Raw genomic sequence first — 17751 nt, 5'->3', positions numbered from 1 at the left:
GAGCCTATCTTTTGATCATTTTACTAAGCAACAGCTACACTTTGTTTTGGAAGGAGCTCACTGAGAACACTGCTACTGAGAACACACCCCACACAACTGTTCAGAAGGCCCTGATTTACACACATTTCCAGTCTCGTCATAGAAACTGTAGGTAGGTGTGCACTTAGCAGCCCAAGTTTAATAAAGGCAGTAGAGTGAAGCTGTTTCTCAAGAAAATCACAAAGCAAAAATACTTTTACTGCTCTGACAGACTTCCCCAGTCCTGCTGGCCATTCTGTCTGTAGACTGCATGTGGGCTGAGCAGAGCACACAGCTCCAGGACCGTTACCACTGTCCTGCTTCATGCCAGCACACCAGCAGCTTCCCCGTGGAGACAACTATCTCCATGTGGAGAAGCTCACAGGATGCCCAGAAAGCTTAGGACCCCATAGCTTAGTGTGGGAGACGAGGACCCCACGCAGTGCAGTCCAGAAGACCTGAGCACGCTGCCCTGCGTGCTATTCTCTTGACTCTCATGTGGGGGCATTCAGTTGTTGGCTGGCTGTTCCACCGGTACAAAGTAGACAGGAGCCCTGTCCTGTCCAGCAGGCTGTGTTGACACAGCCACACCTGTCCTGTCCAGCAGGGCATGTTGACACACAGACACACTAGGCCCTCCATTGGTAGCCTGGTTTACTGATGCACCCCGAAGCAGCTCTGGCTTGGGAGACTGGATGTATCTCAGTAACTCACTTCCTGTGGCTTCTCTGAGACGTCTGATGAGGTAGCCTGGCATGGCATGAGAATCAGTGTGAAGGCTGGCGCTAATACTGACCACTCTCTGTGCTGCATTGGGACAGACATGGCTACATGTGAGTCAAAGCCAACATGATACCAAAACATGCATGGGAGGCTGGGTCAAAGCAGAAATTTCCAGAGGCTCCTGGAAGTAGCATCTTTTTGAACTCAGTATTATCTTTCGAATTCAACATGGTATCAGAGAAAAATGCAAGCGCCTAAGAGTTTAAAGATGTGGAATTTGAAACAGTAACATACACTTTAATTATGAATTAAAAACCGAATACTGTGCTATTTAGAATAATACTTTCCAAAGAAATATAATTCATTCATGCTGCTTTAAACCAACCTTGAAAATGGTTAAGGTCCCGGGTGGCCTGGGAGCAGAGCCCGGGCAGGGAAAAGCCGTGCAGCCTGCAGCAGACAAAGGCCTGGCAACCCCATACACGGGCCTCCCCTCTCTGCTGGCTGTGCAGCTGCGTGTGACACAGTTCTTTGCATTATGGTGTCTGTCCCTAGATGCCTGCATGCTCTTGGCCCGGTAATCACAGGGCAGGAACAGCCAGGAGTGACAGAGGCTACACGTGGTAAACACTGTGGATCTGGGACCATGCTGTCACACAATTGCACTGCTCTGGGAACACTTGTCTGGATGAGTTCCTTTTCCTGCCAAACATCATGCTACCCTCCCAGGAGGATGGGAACCAAGATGTGGAGATCCAGTGCTCTGGATCGCGTGTCTAGGTCATGGTTAGAAACAGATTTATATTCCCCTTAGATATTCTCAGTAAAAAGAGATCCATTTACACAGCCAGGAAAAGTAAGTTTTTCAAAACCTCGGTTTCTTTTCTAAAACACCTGGTCTATTCGTGGTGAGGTAGCTTAGAGGGTGAAAGTGACTGCCACGCAAGCCCGGTGACTTCAGTGTGACTCCAGGGTCACAAGGTGAAAGGGCGAATCAACTCAGTGACTTCCACTTGTGTGTTTTCCCTTCACACCAGGCATGCTCACACCTGACCCACCCCCATGCACTAATACATAAAGATTTAAAAATTAAAATAACTGGGCTGTATTCTACTGTTACTTCTAAACTTCCTTCCAGACTTGAGGTTCTGTAAATGTGCGATTTTGCGTTATTGCCCCGCCACCCTACCTTCCAGGGTGTAATAGCACCAGAGATGGCCCTGGCATAAATGACACATGCAGCTTGCACAGGAGGTCACAGCAGACATGTTCATCAAACTCTACAGAATTAGATCAAAGGCTTCAGTGTGGCAGCTTTATGTTTGACTAGGTTAACCAATCCGGTAAGCTTGGCATTTACACTAGGTTTCTGCATATGTAGGCTACACTCTGCATAGAGTGTCCGTGAGAACCGTAAGCATGAGCTTTAATAGTTAGAAGTACAATTGTTTCCTTCCCCAGATTTCTCAGCACAAGACTCCCAGGGCCATGGGCGTCTGTTATTTATTCATTGCTCCAAAGCCCGAAGCTGGAGCCCAGCACTTAACTCAGGCATCCCCTGTTCAACAGCTTAGGGCCTGGGTCCTTGTCCAAGCACAGGCACAGGCACAGGCATGCAAATCAAAAGCACTCAGTGCCCCCAGGTTTGCTGTAATGGAGGTGGCCATGCCCTGGCCTGGGCATGCTGCCTTTCAGATCTTTTCTGATCCTTGTCAATATTTTTACTGAGCATCTCTACAGGAATATTATCTCTTTTTGCAAATTTCACAACCCACTGAACCATAATTCTCTGTTTCTCACAAATTCTTTGTTCTTCCCTTTTTAAAAAGCTGGACAAAGTATTCTGAGAATGTTCTAGTAACTTTGTCATGGTCCCTAATGGAATCAAAGAGAATAAAAACATAGTTCATATAATTTATTTATATAGTTGCAGTGACCCTCAACGCTGGGACTCTTGCTTTTGATTCCCACAAGATGAAATGACCCTTGAGGCAGGAAAGAACCTGCTTTAAATATCATCAAGCAACCAACTCCACTGTGAAGATTTTAACACCAGGGAATCAGATATTAGAACAAGGGTGGGCTCACTACAAACATTTCTTCCCATTTACCAACAAGCCACTCAGGATGCTGGGGAGTTAATGTCTGCACAACCCTTGGGTCCTTACCCTCGTGCCCTAATTGGGATTTAAGAAGACCCTGAGATAGTACAGTACAGCACTGGTCAGCTGGTTGATCACAGGCAAATAAGATGAAGGATTCCTCATGAACTGACTTCAGACTGGATCTGTCTATCAAAAGGTTCAAATTTCTCTGCTTTGGGCAGCATGATGTCATGGAAAAGATATTACACGGGAATTAAGGAGACCATATTTAAATCTCTCTCACCTATTGTCCCTTTGACTGACCAAAGGAATCTGTGTCAAATCAATCATTTCTAGACTTCAGAGTGGTGTGAGGTGGCAGGTAACTCATGTGAGCTATCTGACAGGTCGCACACAAGAGAGTCAAAAGACAGTGGTTAACTACACAAACCAGCCCCGATATACACGAACCAGAGGTTCCTTCAGTAAATCTGTCCTATGATAACCAGGAGACTTCTTCCACCAAATCTGTCATGTGCTTCTGAATAGTTACAAGGAGGACACAGTGATTGTGTTTTATGCCACTGTGTCTTTCTAAACTCTAGTCACTGGGGAAGGCAACAGGAGCCTGGGACCTTTGTGGGGGAGGTGGAAGAGTGGTGGGGAAGGGCCTCAGAAATGCAGTCCACTAATGGTCTCAAGGTCCATGAGCGACAGAGGAGAACAACATGGCAGACCACATGGACTCCTTTGGGTTTGGCTCCTTATAGGCAATATGAAGAAGTAGGGTGAGAGGCTCGTGTGGCTCTTTTAGCTCTCATCCTAAATACAAAAACAGAACAGGTATTTTTAAGTTAACCCTGTCAAAATGGTTGTCCTCATTCTCCAAAGACCATGGCATTGAACAAAGGAAGAATAATATTTCTACCACGTATGCTTTAGGGAAATTATCTTATTTTGTGGAAAACTTTTTTTTTCTTTTGGTTCTATTATAATCTCATAATTGAAAAGTATTTATATAATCTTATTTTCAGGGGATTTTAATTTTTCAATAAAACTCCAACTGAGTTGAAATTAAACATGCAAGTCCAAAGAATTTTGTGTTCTAGGCAAAGTTTTTAAAGACCACTGAGGCAGTTTAAAAGCAGAAATAAAATACTGGGGAAAAATGCCACAGGCACAAGGGAAGTGTGTAGAAGCCTGAACTCATGCCCCTGTGTCAGAACTGCCCAGCCAAGCTGAGTCACATGGTGCCAGCACTCCAGAACCCTGAGTCCCTCACAGGCAGGAGAAGCTGGCTTTCTCTGCACACAAAGGAAGCCCAACAGCAGGAGACCATGGCGGGAGTTTGGTACCTTGTAGTGAAGACAGAGTAGGTGTAGCTGGTACTCACAGCTGAGGGTTGTCAATGCTATGAACACAAGACTGGTTTTTCTAAAGATATGGGATTTGAGGAGAATCTGACAGTCTCCGAGGCAAAAGGAATCACTCTCAAAAAAAAAAAAAGTACACAATGAGCAGGAAGTTCCATTTCACTAGTGTGTCATGTGATTCGACTGGTGTCAATCATCACCATTTTAAATCACACTCAAGGTCTGACAGCAACGGCTCACACCACCAGTTACCACAGAGCACCCCCCCCCCCCAACACACCACGGCGGCACAGGCCTGGATCACCAATGCTCGCTCGGCCTGCAGTAACTATGTGCTTTTCCTGCAGGCCTACTGTGACATGGACGTGGGTGGAGGAGGGTGGACAGTCATCCAGCACCGGGAAGACGGCAGTGTGGACTTCCAGAGAACGTGGAAAGAATACAAAGAGGTAAGAGTGCGCTGACTACTTTCCCTTGGGAAAACTAATTTTCCAAGTTCCTTTCAGAACTTTTAATCCACATAAACTTAGAACTGACCAATGGCTTCTGAAGAAGTTTATGATACGATTCTTTGTGATAAGTGTTTCTCTCTCTTAAAAAATGTTGTAGTCAAAGGAACTGAAACCTCCTATAGAGCACACTGGGCAGGCTGCTCTGCTGTGAGGCTTCGGCAGCATAAGTGTCATACTATAGCTACATTTCATGGCACCGAGGTGGGTCTGGCTCTTCCCACAACTCCATCTCTGTTCATGGTTATCCCAGCAGCTTTAGCTGTGTAACCATTGCATTTCTTCTGAGAACAGCTCAGGTCCTTAAAATTGACTTAAAAAAATCTATTTCCTGAGCCATCGAGGTGACTCATGCATCAGATGCTTGCTGTGCAAGTGTGGGGGCCTGAGTTTGAATCCCCAGAACACGTTAGCTCTCATCTGTAATCCCATACCAAGGGGAGACAAGGACGAGTGACTCCCCAGGTTCCTGTGGACCAGATGGTCTCAGAATCATGCAGTGGGGAAAGGGAAGCCTACCTCAAGTAGGGCAGAGAGTAGAGTGAACGCCCAAGGTGCTGGTGACATCCACAGCGCATGGTGGCATGTATTCATGCCTCCTCCTCTCTCTCAAAATTAAGTAAAAATCCAAATCTTTCCTGCGTACAAGACCTTGCACTTACTTGCACAGGGCTAGGGAATACCATCTGCTGACTGAATGCTAAGGTGATGGATCCAAACACAAGGTCTACCAGTGGACTAACCGTGCTGCTCTCGGCCGGCTGCAGGGCTTTGGGAGTCCTCTGGGAGAGTACTGGCTGGGCAACGAGTTCGTCTCCCAGCTGACCGGCCGGCATCGCTACGTGCTTAAGATCCAGCTGAAGGACTGGGAGGGCAACGAGGCGCACGCACTGTACGACCACTTCTCCCTCGCAGGGGAAGAGTCCAACTACAGGTAAGCAAATTGTCATGGAGAAAACCGGCGCACCTTTCTGTGTAATTATCTCAGACTTTCACCCAACCAAGAGACACAACCGGGTCACTTGGAACTGCTGTTTCTCAGGGCATGGCAGCCTCCCAGTTTCTCTGGTTTTAAAATTCTAGCTTTGGCTAGTGATGTAACTCACTGGTGTAGCACTCACCTAGCATGGTCAAGACCCTAAACTCAGTCCCTAGGACTGAAAGATGAGCAGACAGATTACTGAGACAGACAGGCAGGTCATCGATTTCTACCTGTGGTTAAACAATGTATAGGAAATGGGGAGGGCAGTTTTGCATCTGTTGCTCTCCTGTGTGAGCTCTGAGTGTCGATGCTACATGGCAGGCCAAGTGTAATTATTCACTCCCCCCCCCCCAATTATAGCACCCAGCAGAATTAGTGAACATGAGATATTCGTTTGATAGATACTGTATGGAATGACAGACAGACACACCTGGGGTGTACTGTCTCCTTCCCTAAGATATTAAAAGTTAGCCTGTGTTTTGAAAGTCAAAGACAGCTAACACTTATGCTTAATCCCAAATTAAGAAACAGAGCACAGCCGGGTAGTGGTGGCGCACACCTGTAATCCCAGCACTCTGGGAGGTAGAGGCAGGTGGATTTCTGAGTTCGAGGCCAACCTGGTCTACAGAGTGAGTTCTAGGACACCAGGGCTACACAGAGAAACCCTGTCTCGAAAAATAAATAAATAAAAAATAAACCAAAAAATAAAAACAAAAAAAAAAAAAAGGAAGCAAAGCACACATCTGAGTCACAGCACCCCCTCAGTAGTTGGCTCATCCCCATCTAGCTGGGGACAGTGACCTCAAATGTTCCAAGAGCATGCCTGACAGCACACTTACTCTCTGGCTGTAGAGCCCAACTAGGGAAAACAGCAAGGCCTTGGCTTTCTGTGTGGGTGACGAGAACCACGCATGAGGTGTGGAATCTCTGTAATCGGCGGTGCACTCAAATCCTGGATCCACGGGGGTGTTGGTCAGGAAGTGAGTGACAGTGGCACCAAAGCAGCAGGTGGATGCAGGCGTTCAAAGAATGTGGGCACCCACTGCTTGTGCCCACAGAGCACAGAGCAAACCTGCCTGAAGCCACAGATGGCAAATGACACACAACAGGCCTTCCATAAACAAAGCCATGGTCCACAGTGCCACCCCTATCTCAGTGGCGCCCAGGCCCCGTGGACAGGAAGCTTGATTGTAACATCCTTGGCTGGTGTCCTGGGGAGGTCACAGTGGACAGCACAGGGAAGCCAGCTCAGAGCCTGGGGCCTGACCTGAGCTGAGTGCTGCCAGGAACAGTCTGCTTTTTTCAGACAGTGGGTGCCGATTCTTCAGAAGCCGTTTTCAAAGCAGACAGAGCCTGTTGTGACACTGGAATGGTCGGTGGGGCAGTCTGCAATCTTTTGAAAAGATCAGGATTCCCTGGAGGGTGGTGAATGGGAAGACACACATGACCCCAGCACCCAGAAGTTCTTGCTGGACTCCGGAGCCCAGAAGTCAATGGATTCCAAGGCACAGTGGTCTTCATTGTGCTATCTCCAAGCTAAATATTTCCTTAACTGGCAGCAGTTAGGAGTCTACAATAGAGGAATTAATTTTTTTGAAGAAAGAAACCCAGAGATGAAGAATTAGCCTGTTTACATAGGAGATTTTTACTACATGGGTCACTACGCTTCCACAATGATATAAAAATATTGTAAGCTAAGATTCTTTTGGAAATGCAAAGATATTTTGAAGATGCTATTTGAAAAAAAAAAACCCACTGGTTTTTGAGGCTTATTTATTTGGAAATGTAAAACAATAATACTCCATAAAAACTTGCTACAGTAATTAAGAGGATAATAAATACGGTAAGTACCCCGTAAGTAATGCTTAAGTAAGTCAAGCTTCAGGGCTGGCTGTGTTCCTGCGAAGGAGAACAAGCAGGAAACCGAAAAGTACACGAGAAAGGGCGTGCAGAAGACGAAAAGTCGGTCTGCCTATTCCACCCTGCCACCGCCTTCTCTTTCTTTCCCTGGATTTCTCATGTAGCCTGAGTGAGTCTTGAACTTGCTTTGTAGCCAAGGATGATCTCAAACTCCCGATCCTCCTGCCTCTACCCCTCAAATGCTAGGATTGTAGGTATAGGCAATGTCGTGGCCGGCTCAGGGCTGTTCTTAATAACAGATCTGAGAGAATGTACTTTTGTCTGGTAGGCCTCCAAAGGCTCTGAGATTGAACAACCTTTCAAAGAGAGACTAATAAAAATAGCTTTCTCTCTTATATTACTTGCCTTTGCAGGACATTTAATGAGTCCCCTGAGAACTGACCTTTCAAAGAATACAAGAGACTGAAAGGAAGACAAGTCTGGGGGAGGGTGGAGGTGGAGGGGGGGATGGTGAATGTCAGGCCGGCTTAGGCCTAAGAAGGACCAGAAAGAAACATGTTTCAGGTCCCCAAGCCTATGAGAACTACACTCCACACACTGCAGCTGGTGTCCTGGGGATGCCATGAGCACTCACCGTGCAGGTGTGTGGCAGAGCTGGGGACAGTGGTCTCCCCTTCTGCTCTGCCTGTTCCCACATGAGACACTGACAAGTGAATCTTCCCAAGGTGGTGCTTGGCAAGGACAGACAGCTTTACTAAAAAGAGAACATTTGGGGGCTCAGAGGACACTTCCCTGTCATCATGTAGGATTTCCCCTTACGATATCCTAGCCCAGAGCCTCTTATGTCGACATCTCATTAGCTCTGGGGATTCAGCATGCTAGTTTGCCAGAGCTGGTTATTGGCATGCCAAGACACCAACAGGACATCCTCACATCACTCTATCATGTGAGATCCAGCTCTGGCCTGACTCGAAACATCTGACCAAGGGCAGTTTGTGACAGTGTTGCGATATTTCAGAGAATTCTATGTTCTACATGGGTATGGCTGTGCAGGACTGTAACCCCTGGGTTACACTTGGGAGGCTGAGTCAGGTGGACTGCCTCAAGTTCAAGGTGGATCTAGGCTACTTAGTGAGTTCCAGGGCAGCTTAAGCTACAGTGAATAACCCTGTCTTAAAAACAAAACAAAATAAAATAGTAACTAAAGCGATTATGCATATCCTGACCTTTATATTCTTGTGGCACAGCTGGCTGCTGCAGGCCACACTGGCAGTAGTCTAACAGTGTGGCCCGTGACTAGGTGTCTATCTGGGCACTGACGTTTGCTCCCTTCCTGAGCTCCAACAGGTTTCTCACACCAGGTTCTACCCCAAACTCCCAGCCCATTCCTTTGTCTTATAGCCTCTCCACCCCAACTCCTACCCCTTCAGAGCACAGAGAGGATATCTGGCCACTCCAGTAGCCATTCCACAGGGACAGTGGCTGTTGGGGGTCTATAAGAAGCCCCTTTGTGCTACAGACAACTTCTGTTTATCTGAATGCAGAGGGAAAATGAATTACAAAGCCCCATTAAAGTCTGCTGATGCTGGTGCAGGCAAAATGTGTTGAAGTTGTCATGAAAACATCCCTCTTTGTCAGAGGGTTTGATGATGAGTTGGTTCCTGTTTATACCAGTACAAAATATTTTGTACAGAGTAGGCACTGAAGTACACTGACCGGCCCGAGTGCATTCTGTAGAACGGAATTCTTCACCATGAGAAATTTTCCACTATGGTGAATCAACAATCCTAGCCAGTGAGTTTTTATTTTTTCCTTTGCACGTTCCAGGATTCACCTTACAGGACTTACAGGCACTGCAGGCAAAATAAGTAGCATCAGCCAACCAGGAAGCGATTTTAGTACAAAGGATTCAGACAACGACAAATGCATCTGCAAGTGTTCCCAGATGCTCTCCGGAGGTAAGGTGACTCTTCCTATTTATATTGGCAAGAAGCAACTGCATAGCATAGAAGGCTGGCACTGTAGAGCTCGGACTGGAGTGAGCGGCTGACAGCGGCCTTACTCCCCATGCCCTCTGCCTACCAGGGCATCGGTTGGGCCTCCTCTTAACACAAGTGTGAAGTAAGAACACAGTACGGAGCTGGAGCTGTGACTAGGGTGACAGTGCACTCTCAGGACTTGGGAGCAAGCCAAGGGACAGGAGGTGGGCTCATGGCCAGATGAAAGGCTAAGGGTTTAGCTCCATCTCGCTTTGTTTCTGTTTAACACCCAGTCAAGGACTTTTCAGGTGTCTCTTTCTTGCAGTGATTCTTATATGAAGCAGGAGAGTGGGATGGGGAAGGCAGCTCAGTGGGTAAGACAACCGCTGTGTGCGTTCGGGCCTGCCATACCCCTGTACAAGGCTGAGGACATGGTATGCAGCAGTCCCGCAGCTGGGGCTGGCTTGCCTGTCCGTCTAGCTGAATCCATGAGTTCAAGGTTTGGTAAGACACTGTATCTCAGGCCTGTGAGACGGCTGTGGGCAAACATGCTTGCTGGCAAGCCTGACATCTGAGTTTGAACCCTCAGTTTCTCATAGTAGAATGTGAGAACTGCTCCTTAGAGTTCTCTGATCTCCACACCATAAATAAATAAAATTGATTAAAAAATAAAATCTAAGTTTCTAAGACAAGTAAAAGATCTAAGCTTGAAGCATGCCTGTTCTTCAGTAAAGAATTTGTGTAGCAACAGTAACAAGAGGATGTATTTATGAAATGAAACGAAATTCAGAACTTAAAATTTCATGAAAGAATTAGGTCCCGCTATCTAGCAGATTCTGGATTTTTGGGGTAACAGAGTGGCCACTTGGTGGCATGAGTTTTCTCCATTAGTTGAAATTATTCAAAGGAGAGAACCCCATTGAACTGTTCTGTAAAGAGGGCTAGGTGCTCATCTCACTCTAATAGCTGTCTTTGAAGTCACACGACAATAGGGGTAGGGGTAGGTTCTGGGGCCGCAGCACCCCTGACCCCGAGCCTGCTTGCTGTTCATTCCCACACTTAGACCTCTCTAGAGAGGCTGCCTGTTCTCAGACCACCCATGTGCTGCTATTCCAGAGAGCAGGACTGCTGCTTCCCAACCAAAGACACAATTCATTTATTTACCCAGTTCAAGATTTAAGGGCTGAGAGTGGAGCTGGGAGAGACTCGAGAGGAGGCAAGCAGCCAGGGGAGGGAAAGTGGGGAGGTCTGGGTTGCAAGAGGCCAAGTTCCAAGCCATGGCTGGCCCATGGGGAAGGTGGCCTGTGGAGATGTGTGCAGGATCAAGGACTTGGATGATGTGCGAAGGCTAAGGCAGATCTGCGACTGACACTTCTCCACAGCCCAAGGGCTTTGCCCGACACAGGCTCTTTTTATATACCCCCACTTCTCAGAACCACCAGCTAGGGGTGTCTCCAAGCAGCAGCCCAGGGAAAAAATATTATTTAAGAGAAACCCTCTTAATACTGTGTCCCTGAGGTGGCTTCAGAATTGGTGCTTCTGTTGTCTTCTGTATTTAAGAAGAAACACAAATACTATCCATATAACCAGTGTCTCTCCCACTTGAGGCTTAAAGGTGAATTCGGACTAGTAGATTGTCTAGGTTCCCTTCGTATGGGGAATCCTAACGCCTGCCTTGCTCCTGTTTGTGGGTGGGATCCGAAGCTACAGTGGGGGAAGATCCTCACTGCTGCCCGAGTCTTCCTCGGTACCGCACTTTATAGTGTTAAGGTCCCCTTTTTCCCTAGCTCCCCAGAGCACTAGGCACTTGGCTTCTATTTCAACCAAAGCAACATGACAGAGGGGGACGGGAACCGCTTGGCCCACCTTGCTGTTAAGACTTCTACCCACATCTGCCAGCAGTCTCACCATGTCTTCACCCCACAATGTACTGTGGATGACAGCTTTTCATACAGCACTGACCGGCATTTCATGTAGCAAGGATTCTGCACAAAAGGAGCTAGGGCATGTGTAAGAACTCACGTTACAACGGCACTGTGGTCGCACTGATGTGCAGTTTGTGTCTAGGGAATGACAAATCAATGTGGCCCTTCCCAAACCATGGGTGCATGTGTGGCCAGCTGAGCCCTGCAGACAAGGTGGGACTACCCAGTTCTAATGGCTTCTGTGTTTCGCTTTCACAGGCTGGTGGTTTGATGCATGCGGTCCTTCTAACCTGAATGGACAGTACTATCCACAAAAGCAGAATACAAATAAGTTCAACGGTATCAAATGGTACTACTGGAAGGGGTCTGGTTACTCGCTCAAGGCCACAACCATGATGATCCGGCCAGCAGATTTCTAAATGCCTGCATACATTACCAGAAGAACTTGCTGCATCCAAAGATTAACTCCAAGGCACTGAGAGACACGGATACACAGCAGCCCCTTGCCACATCAGGAGGTACTCCTGGGCGTGGGGAAGGATCTGTGTGTACCAGACTGAAGCACATCACTTAAGCCTGCACCGCTAACCAACCAAAGGAAACCCAAAGGCACTGCAGTCTGGAGAAACATCTGTGGGAAAGTTGTGGCTGAGAATCAGAGGGACAGCGTGCAAGCTCTGTCACAAGGAAGAAGGTTATGCAGGAATTCATCAGTAAATAACTGGAAAACAGAACACTTAGATGGTGCAGATAATCTTGGGACCACATTCCTCTAAGCACGGTTTCTAGCGTGTATACATACACACAGCTCGGCTGTCATGATGACAAGACCGTGTCCTCGCACCGACAGCAGCCAGTATCGAGGGACTTCTAAGTGGTGGGTACAGGTTATCATCTGGAGAAGCACAGCTCATTGTTTTTCTCTTAGGTGCTTTACATGTTCATTTGAAAACAACACATTTACCTATCTTGACAGCTTAGTTTCTAATGGCTGGATACTATTTACTATACGGCAAAAATGCCCGCTTCTCTGGGATAACCACCGAGCAGGCGCCACGCTGATGAATGTGGAGACTGTGCTATTTTGTTTTCTTCCTGGCTGTTAAATATGAAGGTATTTTTAGTAATTAAATATAAGTTATTAGTTGAGGTGGTTATGTTTAATTTTTATGATAATATTTACAATTTTGCTCTTTGGTCTCTCCCTCTCTTTCACACACACACACACACACACACACACACACACACACACACACACACACACACACACATACACACACACACCCCTGTGCCTCCTAACAAGGAAGATTGCTGTTAATGATGAAAATGCTATTTCATGAAGAAGAGATTTCGCCACTGAGCAAGTGCTCAGGCCTACAGATGCACTACAGTTTAACAAGACAATATTTTAGAAAAATGAAGCTGGAACTTAATTTGTACTCAAGGAAAATTGTCCTACTTAGGACATCTAGGAAGCCATAATTTTCTGAATTAACTTTTAGAAAAAACATTTTGCCTTAGTAACATTTTTAATATCCACTAACAAACTGATCACGTTTCAGACCGTGAAGCCAAAATGTCCAGGTCACAATGTAACCAGATACCCCTAGAAAAAGTTCCAGAACACAGTTTTCTGCTTGGAACTGTCAAACTGCAACTCCTTTTGTTCTAACCCTCCGAAGCTGCACAGTGGCCTCTGCAGCAATGCACACCTGGGCAGAGCAGTAGTGCAGTTTCTCCTATAGCATTCCTCACCTGTCCTTCCTTCCAGATGCTATTTTTTAAAATTTATTTCTATAATGCTGCGGTTCTCACCCTTCCTAATGAGGAGACACTGTAATACAGTTCCTCATGCTGTGGAGACCTCCCAACCATACCATTATTTTGTTGCTACTTCATAACTAAATTTGCTACTGTTATGAATAGTGATGCAGGTATCTGATGTGCAGGATAGCTGATATGTGACCCCCAAAAGGTCTCTGCCCACAGGTTGAGAACCTCGGCTCAAACCCATCTCCTCTCACAGGGCCTTGGCGTGGGCTCTGGTCAATCCGCAGACTCAGGGTAGCCTAGGCACTTTCCTCCTCTGCCACATTCACTTCCTGCCAACTAACTCCGGAGTGAAGAACTCTGTCCCTGCCTTCTGACCACTGTTTCTATTATTACATTTCGGAGATGTCCACAGGGCCAGCATGGCTCTGTACCCAGTTAAAATATCTGACACACACAAAAAAATCCCACAGCTTGTATGTTCCTTGAATGATCACAACGGCAGGAACTGAGGTGGGAAAACTGGTCATTCAGGAAGGACGGGCAGCAATGGACGCAGGGAGATGGAGTCAGAGGCAAACCAGTGCTGCTCAGAGTTACACCTTCTCTCTTAGCTCAGAGAATGGGAAGAAGCAGGGGTTCCACTTTATTTTTCAGCTCCTTACACAGTATTTTAAATAAACAAAATTACCGGGAGGATTTTTTTTCTGTTCTTAAGAAAACATTTACAAAGCTGAAAGGAAATCAAAACAGTAATCTTGAAATGAAAACAGAAACAATGCGATGGGCTAGATGAGCGAGCGATTGGGGGTCAGAGGTCAGTTTCCTGCTCGCCCCCATGCAGGCCTGCTTGGACAGCTATGCAAGAGCACCAGGGACAGCCAGAATAGCCACTGACCTTCAGAGACTCATCTTTTCAAATTAACTATCTCAAACCAATCAACATGTTTGGAAATGAAAGCTGACTTTTGTACAGCCCCTGCTTCTAGTCAAACCTTAATTGTTTGAGAAGTTAGAATTCAGTTAGCAAATATTTAAAATAGTTAACAGTTCATAAGATGGAGCTGAGGAAAATATCAGAATATAAAGAGTACATCACAATGCTGGCAGGCCATTTTTATACCTATTAGTTTCCATGTATTAGCATTCGCTTTAAGAGCTGCACAGCCCCACAAGCTTTCAGAACTAATTAGTTTTAAAAATTCTTTTTTGAGAGAAGGTCTCACCTTCCAGCCCAGTACAGCATCAAGCTTGCAGCAATCTACCCAATTTCCTGAGTGTTGTACTGCCTGGCTTAGGGGACACTCTTCAAGGTGACATTTCTCACTACACTTTACAAGTATCTTCCTCAAGTTTTCACTTGTGATGTCACAAATTAATAAACAGATGACATTCATTTCTGGGATGACATCCTTTGCGTCTGAATGAAACCTCTCCTAACCTATGATGCCGAGTTTACGATCCTAGCAGTTTCCTAAGACTACCATGTTGCATTTACCACCACTGGATGGTGCCGACTTACCGGAGCTGCAGGGAAGGTTTCGGAGAGTTCAAAAGGCTCCTCGGAAATCCAGTGGCCCAACTCTAAAGACAACAGTACCTAAGAGAGACATAGCACACAGAGAACATCAGTCTTGGATTGATTAGACTGTTGGGTAGCAGGCCGGAGTCACTTTTGATCAGAGCAAAGCAACCCCGCTAAAATCTCCAAGCTCCAAGGGCCTGAAATCGGCCACAGAAAAGCCAGGGCACTTTGGGAGGCTTCATGGTGCGTGGTCTAGTCATTAGCAAACATGTCTTAAGAAAAAACACCTCAGCGTGGCTAGAAATGGAGGCCAGTACCCAGCTTGGTGGCTTCTGCCCCGATACCCAACACCTGGTCGCCAACAGAAGCAATGAAGTCGCAGAGAGGCTGCCAAGGCTCCCAGCTCAAGGGCAGAGTCCCTCATGGCTGGGAAATCAAGGCCGCAGCTTGACACATGTAGGTGATTTCACATCCTGACAGGTTGACAGTACTAACCCAGCATCCTAATGAAGTCAAATACTTCAACACTATCCTGCTTTTATGTGATGTGCTATGTGTTAGAAATCTAAGTTTTAAATTGCCCTTTAGAATCTTCCATGAACATCCCACAGTTTTAAGAATTGAAAAGAAGGAAGGAAGGAAGGAAGGAAGGAAGGAAGGAAGGAAGGAAGGAAGGAAGGAAGGAAGGAAGGAGAGGAGAGAGAGAGAAAGAAAGAAAGAAAGAAAGAAAGAAAGAAAGAAAGAAAGAAAGAAAGAAAGAAAGAAAGAAAGAAAGAAAGAAAGAAATGGCATGAGGGCTGGGGAGAGGGCTCAGTGGTAAAGTACAAGCCGCACTGGCAGAGGGAGCTGACTGTGAGCTCCAGAGCCCGTGTGGAGACCTGGGGTGCCGTGCAGCTGCGGTCCTGGTGCTGAGCTGGTAGAGGTGGTGGTAGGTAGGACTGTGGGGGACAGCCCAGCACAGAATAAAGAGGGCAAAGAGAGAAAGGGAGGGAGAGGAGAGAGAGAGGGAGATGGGGAGAGAGGGGGATGAGGGAGAGGTGGGAAGGGGGAGAGGGAGAGGGAAGGGGAGAGAGGGAGGAGGGAGAGGTGGGAGGGGAGGAAAGGGGGAGAGGGAGAGGGAGAGGGAGAGGAGAGGGAGAGGGAGAGGGAGGAGAGGGAGAGGGAGAGGGAGAGGGAGAGGGAGAGGGAGAGGGAGAAGCAAGCATAGGACCTGAGAGTTTGAAGTCATGTCTACAGGATTGGAGAAGCAGCTATGAGGGTGTTGGGCTCAAGACGGCCCATGAGGGGAGAGGAGAACATGGGAAGCCATGTCTCTCTCCATTAGGATTGGAAAACAGCAAGTTCTGCTCCTGGGAGCCATGCTCAAAGAAAACACCACAGTTTCAATGAGATCCCTGTGGTCACAGATGCTTTGTCATCTAACTGTCTTTTTCTGTTTTCTCCTAACTTTTATTGCCCAAATACCATATCTCTGAGAAGAAGATAAGCAGAGGGAGGGAGAAGGAGGAGAAAGATCTTAATAAGTTCAATTACTGTGTGCATTAAGTTACTCGGTGTTCCTTCCTCTTACTATCTATCCTTTAGAGATAACACTGCAGATATGTGGCTCTCCTCGACCTCTTATAATCAGCCCAGGAGATAAAATGTGGTTTCAACATTAGGTTCATGTCAGCATGCAGCAATGGCAGAATCCTGTGGTGGGAATTCAGGACACCAGCTGAAGGACAGGAGTCAGCCATAGAAATGTGTGTGGTGCTCAAGTTCAAATTCAATCCACATTAAAATGTCAGCTGAACCTAAACAAGCTCGTGGGGAACATTCACATTCTCTGACTTTGCTCCTTTCTAAATGTTAAGAAAATAAAATTGTAAGGCACTTATAGTACGATTTTGCTAAGCAAATGGATAAAATTTAATTTCTTTGAGAATCAATGTTGCATAGAGGCAGCAGAAAAACACAGATTTGATTTCACTGAAATCACAGACTCGGAAATACAGAAAAACAACATTGTACTCTAGTGTGAGAGACCAATTCTTTTGGGTTCAGACTCTATCTTCAATAACCTGACCTAAGGTTGAACTTGAGTTAACAGGCTGGTTCCTAGCACGAGTTTCCAGCCTAACTGTCCAACAAAGCCTGTGCCTAGCACCAGTTTCCAGGTTATTCCTCAACAAATCTTCACTTCCAGGTTACAAGCCCACTTCCCTTCCACCAATCAATCAATCTAACACCAATCTAATTGGTGGTTCTAACAACCACCAATCAGGAGGAAAGCAGCTGTTAAGTTTATGGTTTGGCTCCCAAAAGCAGCCAATTATGTTAAAGGCCACACTGCCTCTCACCCCGCCCTGCCAGATGTATACCAGGCTAGATAACCACTTCTTGGCTCTAGAAATGTTTGCCTGAGACTGAACTCTCAGCCCCCCTCCTGTTCTCCTGTGACAGAGAAGGTGGTGTGGCCCAAGCGCCAGCTTGAATAAAGAGACCCTAATGCAAGTGTATTGGAATTGGCTCCTTGGTGGTCTTCTGGGGTTTTCAAACATTTCCTGGCCCAACAAGTCCTTACGTTAGCCAAACCCATCTTTAGCTCAGTGAACTATTCAAAATAGTGGAAATCTATTTCAGGTGGGCTTGTGAAATAATCTTACCCAACCACAAGCATTTCCCAGAAAATTCTGCATAAGACAAAAATAGCTGAGAGACTAAATACATCAAGGAGTGGGGTTGTGTGCGGGGATCACATCTTATGTGCACGTGAATCTTTTTGAGGGGAAGTTACCTCCAGGACCCACCTCAATGAAAGCTCAACATCCTGCACGGATCGCAAAACACAGTAAAGGTATTAGACAAATTAGATGACAGAAAGGGTAGTGTTGACACCTGACTGCCATTCATAAAGCCCACACTTAGCAGATGAACCTATCAGAGGGAACAGTTTTCTTGCTTTATTCTTAGATGTAGTTAGATAATGTCTCTTCATACAGGGCTATGTAGTTCACTCTA

General features: G+C 46.4%; 2 protein-coding genes across 5 annotated transcripts in view; one reads left to right on the top strand and one right to left on the bottom strand.

Moving 5' to 3' along the window:
- The window catches only part of Angpt2 (angiopoietin 2), a 50857-nt gene extending 38255 nt beyond the window's left edge, over positions 1-12602 (top strand). The window contains exons 6-9 of the mRNA XM_052162798.1: positions 4546-4647; positions 5475-5641; positions 9377-9507; positions 11712-12602. Coding sequence (XP_052018758.1) covers positions 4546-4647; positions 5475-5641; positions 9377-9507; positions 11712-11872 — 561 coding nt within the window. The 3' untranslated portion in view covers positions 11873-12602. The remainder of the gene's footprint in view (positions 1-4545; positions 4648-5474; positions 5642-9376; positions 9508-11711) is intronic.
- The window catches only part of Mcph1 (microcephalin 1), a 229729-nt gene that overhangs the window by 105365 nt on the left and 106613 nt on the right, over positions 1-17751 (bottom strand). For all 4 annotated transcript variants that reach the window (XM_052162794.1, XM_052162795.1, XM_052162797.1 and 1 more), the window contains exon 12: positions 14746-14823. In XM_052162794.1, the coding sequence (XP_052018754.1) occupies positions 14746-14823 (78 nt within the window). The remainder of the gene's footprint in view (positions 1-14745; positions 14824-17751) is intronic.

The sequence above is a fragment of the Apodemus sylvaticus genome, chromosome 18, assembly GCF_947179515.1.
Source record: "Apodemus sylvaticus chromosome 18, mApoSyl1.1, whole genome shotgun sequence".
Lineage (NCBI taxonomy): Eukaryota > Metazoa > Chordata > Mammalia > Rodentia > Muridae > Apodemus > Apodemus sylvaticus.
The sequence above is the reverse complement of the archived record's forward strand: the minus strand, read 5'-3'. Positions and strand labels throughout refer to the sequence as shown.